The following is a 6,100-nucleotide window of genomic DNA, read 5'->3' as shown; positions in this document are numbered from 1 at the left end:
TTAGACTATTATTAAATTAATATATATATATATATATATATATATATATATATATATATATATATATATATATATATATATATATATATATATATATATATCAAATATTCTAATGTCACATGTTCAAAAATCAAATCGATCAAATTTAATATCCGGGAATTGTTTGAATTAGACATTTTTATGCTCTCCAACTTTCTAATTTTTTTTTATAATCTCAAAACATATTATCTTTCTCTTCATCAACAAAAATTTTAAAATATATTTCAACAAATTCTGTGATAAATATGACGTTAGTATTAACCTCTACATTCCTTTCCCCTCTGACCTCCGTGTCCCATCTTCCACACTTGTTCCTTCTACCTGCATGTTTGTTTATTTGTAACTCTGATCCATCCATCTCGTTGATCTATAGTATTGCTTGTTGCGTGTTATTGAGATTGTGCTAAAAAATTAAAGAACTGGTGAGCTTTTCTAACATTTTACGGATCATTAAGCTCTCGTTAATATTTCCATAAAAAAAAATTGACCATATCTAGTGAACTCACCCATATTTTTATTCTTTTCATACCCGAAGCACTAATGTGAAAATTTACTTAAAGTATTTAGTCTATAAGAAGAAGAAAAGTCACAAAATAAAAATAAGATAGAGACATTTTTCTTTAAATGGTTGAAAATAAGAAAGAAAAAAGTCATAAAATGAGAGAAGACTAACAAAAATAATTACATCTAGAAAAGAAAAAAATAAAGGAAAAAACAAGTGCTTTTAAAATTTTCACTAAAATCTCTTATTATTCCCACTCATTATATTTGTTGCTTAAAGCTTCTCCTCCTCTCCCTTATCCTCTATCATTCATTTTCATTCTCTTTCTCTCTCTACCTATCCTTCTCTCTCTCTTTTCATCACAGTGAACAACTCAGCTGCAGTGCCAAGTTCCCACTAACCATTACAATTTGTGTGTCACCTCACCTCTTGTCTTACCTCCCCCACACAGAACACAAAATTTATTGACAGTGAAAAAAACAACTTTTTTCACTAAAAAAATAAACCCCACCATTTTTTTTCATAAAAAAGTGCTTGTTATAGAGAGAGAAATTAGTTATATGAAATAGAACGATCATGGAATTGGAAGGTGATCATCAAAGCAATGGAATCCGAAGCAGACCAAATTTCCCTCTTCAGCTTTTAGAGAAAAACAACATCATCGAACATGTCTCCGAAGAACAACCTTGTTCAACCACCACCGCAAACGACGGTTCGACTGCCATCGTATCATCAGAGCAACAGAAAAAGCCACCGCCGAAGCGAGCCTCGACGAAAGATCGGCACACGAAGGTCGACGGACGAGGCCGGCGGATCCGTATGCCGGCTGCCTGTGCCGCGAGGGTGTTCCAGCTCACGCGTGAGCTGGGACACAAATCCGACGGCGAGACGATTGAGTGGCTACTTCAACAGGCTGAACCGTCGGTTATAGCGGCCACCGGAACAGGAACAATCCCTGCGAATTTCACGTCGCTGAATATCTCTCTAAGAAGCTCTGGTTCAACTATGTCCGCTCCGTCGCACTATTTTAGAGGTAATTACTTCAACCCTAGTTCGTTTTCGACGGCCGCCGCGGCGGCTCAGCTTCGAAACCGCGCTGAATGGGATAGAACTATGAATATGAATGTTGTGGCTGAAGATTCTAGAAGAACTAATAGTATGTTAGAGAATCCTTCTTCTTTATCAGCGATTTTGAATTTCAACAACGTGCAAAATGCTATTCTTCAAGCTAAACAAGAGCTCCGGGATGAAAACACTGCCTCCGGCGCCGCTGGCGGCGGCGGAGGATTTGAATTGTTGGGTTCTGATTCTGATGGAAGCATAGGGAGAAAAAGAAGGTCATCAGAGCAAGAATTGTTATCACAAAATATGGGGAGCTATTTATTACAATCAAATGTGGGGTCACTTCCTTCAAGCCATGCTTCCAACACGGCAGCGTTTTGGATGGTAACTGGGAATGGGAACCAAACTGTTAATGGTGGTGGTAGTGGTAATGGAAATGATCCAATTTGGGCTATTCCTTCTGTTGGAAATAATGGCTTATATAGAGGAGCTATGTCTATGTCTTCTCCTAATGGAATTCATTTCATGAATTTTGCTTCTCCAATGAATCTGATGCCCGGAAGTCAATTCGGTTCTGGAGTCATCGGCGGTGGTGGAGGCAGCGGTGGTGGTATTCTCGGCGAAAGCAATTTAAATATGCTTTCAGCCATGAATGCCTATAGGCAGATTTCTGCAAATGGTATGTCCGAGTCGTCCGGACATCACCACGGCGGAGGTGGAGGAGTAGGAGGAGGAGATGACGACGGACATGACTCAAGCAGTCAACACTCTTAAAGATTAAAGATAATCAAGTAATTACAAGTCCATGATCTGATGCTAGCTTCTTAATTTTTCTTTTAATTATTATAATTACTATTGCTATTAGTTTTGGTTATGGTTATGGTTAATTTATATGCAAAAATATATATTATATATACATATATAAATATATTATATATGTTATTTGTTATGATATGTTATGTTATGTCCATTTTCAAAACACGCAAGCACAAGTTTGATTGCATTTTGGAACATTGCTAGTGTGGTGTGATTTTCATTTTTCATAGAATCATGTTAGGGTTTTTGCGAGGAAATTTCAACAAGACTATATATTTTTACATTTGTTATGCTGTTATTAAAAATTTAGTTTTTATTTATTAACAAACTCATTAAAAGATTCAATTATTGGTATGAAAAAAATTTAATAAGGTACGAAAATAACATCTTTTTACTGCAATGAGAGATGAAAAGAGAAGATGCTGGCATTCTGATAAGTAAGTGTAAGTGTACTGCAAAAACTGTCACATGCACGACGCATCTCTTATTGCTGCAGTTATGAATTATGTATATGTACTATACTATATAGCTATAGCTAGGGACCAATATCTATATATCTAAACATAATAATTAATATATAAATATATACTTTGTATATATATATTTTTATGTAAAAAGCACACTAATTTGAAGTAACTCTTAAACTCAGGTGATGCTGGTGGTGACCAGTGAAACTATTACCTAATTTTGATATACAATCTTTTTGATGAATAAGAACTTCATTCTTTCTTTTTCTATTATAAGCTATTATATAGCTAGAGTTTATGAACTATAGTACATTGAAAAAATTAGAAGTAGTGATTTTAATTATAGCTATGCTATGAAATTAACTTGTATACCCTTTTGCATCTATTATTATGAACTGTTGTTTTCATGAATTAAAAAAGCTAGTTAGCTATGCTAAAATAAGGTTTTTTATATCACTAAATTTTCATGATGCTCATTTTTAGCCCCACCTTATTGTTTTGTTATATAAGAATTCATACATTAATTTAAACCTCTAGATGCATAGCTTTCTTTTTCTAGTTTATGTTTGGTGTATAAAAGAAATTATCATTTCCTTTTTAGATAATAAAATATAAATCCACTATACAACACATTCTCTTTACCTTTTTCTATTTTATTTTCCCATTGAACGAAAGTGTAGATATATTATACAATTTTTTGTGTGTATAAATTAATGTATATATTGTTTTTTTACCTATTGGTATCTTAGGCATGATTAAATATATATAAATAAAAATGTTCATGTAGGACTAATGTACTCATTTGATGTATACTTTTATCATTAGACAACTTGACTTTATTTTTCTTTTGATTAATTAAATATATTAAAATGAATTAAAACACCTTAGTATAAATTAATGACATCTAGCATAAATTAGTGACATTATACCATTAATATGTTCATGTTATAAACAACTATTAGTTGTGCAGGGATCAGATGTAAGGGGGTCAGATAAACCCGCAACATTTCACTTATTAATTTTTAAAATAGTAAAATCTCATATTAGACTATTTAGCAAAAAAAAAAATTGATAACTACAAATTGACAATTTTGTGTCACGTCCCTTTATATATTATTATTTAATATGAAAAAAATATTACATGTTTCTCTCTTTTTTATTCTTAAAAAAAAATCAAATATTGAAAAACCTTTTTTGAAATATACATATTTGAGAAACCCTCCATTTATATGCAAAAAGTAAAAATATAATTGTTGAACCTAATTAAGTACCTTTTCCATAAAAGTTGACTCAATTAGTGGGATTGATTTGTGCTAATAAAAAGCTGCTTGGCTTGTTTCTTGCTAGAATAACTATATCAAAAGTACTAATTAATGTAAGTCATGTTAGAAATGATGATTGTGAAATGAGATAGTGTCTGTTTCTCCAAAACTTACATCTAAAAGTATAATTACTTAAATATTTCAAATAAATATTACATTTTGTTTTTAATAGCAATATTAGCTATCACATATACATAATAATTAAATGCATTTTTAGGATTAAAAAAAAATGTGATTGTTAAGTATTATGGAGAGAGATTTATGTGCACGTTGATGCACTAGTAATCAGTGCATGGCGTAGAATTTAGGGTAGGTAAGAAGCTAGGTAGGGCAAGAGAGAGTACCTTGTTGAGTAAACGATGAGTCTCCGCCAAAAAAGAGAAAGATGAGTACGAAAAATAAAAGGTAAATTAAGCAATGAGTGCTTGAGCTCAACTTCTCGTACGTGTTACATCACACAATTGATCAATGTAGTTTTTTTTATTTTATTTAGTTTCTTTTTTATAAAAAGAATCAAACGGTTTTTATTTGATATATGTAGACCAGCTATGCACTATAGCCAGCTAGAAAGACGAATGATATTGCTAACATCCAATGTATCATGAAATATATGATGATCCGTTGAAGCTTTTTGGGAGCGTAGTAAATTAAAATATTAAGTTGGTAGTTGATGGGTAGTTTTTTTTATAAGCATCCAACTGTAGTTATTAGAGAGTCTTTAAATTCAAAAAGTGTGTTTTTAACGAGTTTTTATCACATTGGAAGAGATTAGCATGGCAAAAAACTTATAAATGGAATAATTGCCTTTTTTTATAAACAGATTTATTAGTATAAGAGATTGGGATATTTTAGTTAGGATTAGGAACAGCGCGGATATTTGATTTTTACTCAAGATTAAAGATTCTCGAATGTTTTAAAGGTCTAAAGTCAAATGGCTTAAAGAAAGAATTGTCAATATCAAATATTTTTTTTTTATGTTTGTGTTAAAAGTAGGAATAAAAACAATGTCATCCTTTGTTTTAGGGTTAGTGAAGGTTAGATTGAATGAGTGTCTAAGATTAGGGTGGAGGTGGTTTATTTTTTCTCCAATCACTTTAGAGAACCTCATTAAGATTCCCCTCAACTAGATGAGGTTGATTTTTGCTCGCTTTTAGAAGATGGTAATGTTGCTTTATCTGTTATTTTCTTCTTTGTTAGATTGATTGGACGTTTGCCATTTGCAATGGTAACAAGAGTCCTGATCATTATAGCTCTAATTTGTCATTTTTAGGAGATTATGGAATCCTCTTAGAAGAATTAAAAGAATCATTGACGCTATGTTTGATCACTTCCAATGTTTTGCTTTCCTCTATCATATCAGAGTTTTTCTTCTTTCATTATCACCGTTTATTTGGGATATTGTCAATGGGAGATTGTTGGTTGATGGGGTAGTTATAGTTAATGAGTTTGTAGGCATAGTAAAGAAGAATAAAAACGCAATCTTATTTTTAATGTGGATTTTGAGAAAACATATGTTTCAGAAAGTTATAGCTTACTGGATTATATGCTTTTTAAATTTGGTTTCTATGAGAAGTGGAAATCTGGGATGAGAGCTTGTGTTTGCTTGTAATCTTGTGTAACACCCCAAATTCTACCCAAAAATATCATGCGAGAAATCAGAGTATTTTAAAAACTATCAACAATGCATTTGGGATATCACATTTACTTCCTATAAACAACTCATAAACAGATACATAGCACTTTAATCTCAGAGAAGCACAAAACAACCTATAACAGCTCTTAGACAAACCAACTTCATTTTAATATGCAGCGGAATCATAACATTCGAATTTATAAACAAATCATCTTATTTAATCGGAAACAACTTCAAACATCATAGTACTTCTCATTAT

General features: G+C 31.8%; 1 protein-coding gene across 1 annotated transcript; it reads left to right on the top strand.

Annotated features, from left to right (window-relative positions):
- Window positions 1-820: 820 nt before the first annotated feature.
- LOC131643071 (transcription factor TCP14-like) lies at window positions 821-3,260 on the top strand. Its single transcript, XM_058913215.1, has one exon. It carries the CDS (start codon window positions 1,118-1,120, stop codon window positions 2,375-2,377), a length of 1,260 nt encoding a protein of 419 aa, XP_058769198.1. The 5' UTR covers window positions 821-1,117; the 3' UTR covers window positions 2,378-3,260.
- The last annotated feature ends 2,840 nt before the right edge of the window (window positions 3,261-6,100 follow it).

This window comes from Vicia villosa, unplaced genomic scaffold (assembly GCF_029867415.1).
Source record: "Vicia villosa cultivar HV-30 ecotype Madison, WI unplaced genomic scaffold, Vvil1.0 scaffold7, whole genome shotgun sequence".
NCBI classification, from domain to species: domain Eukaryota; kingdom Viridiplantae; phylum Streptophyta; class Magnoliopsida; order Fabales; family Fabaceae; genus Vicia; species Vicia villosa.
This window is presented reverse-complemented; position numbering and strand designations above follow the sequence as displayed.

Bases quoted from the DNA above. Each gene is read 5' to 3' on its own strand.
- LOC131643071 (XM_058913215.1), top strand. From the start codon at position 1,118: ATGGAATTGGAAGGTGATCATCAAAGCAATGGAATCCGAAGCAGACCA.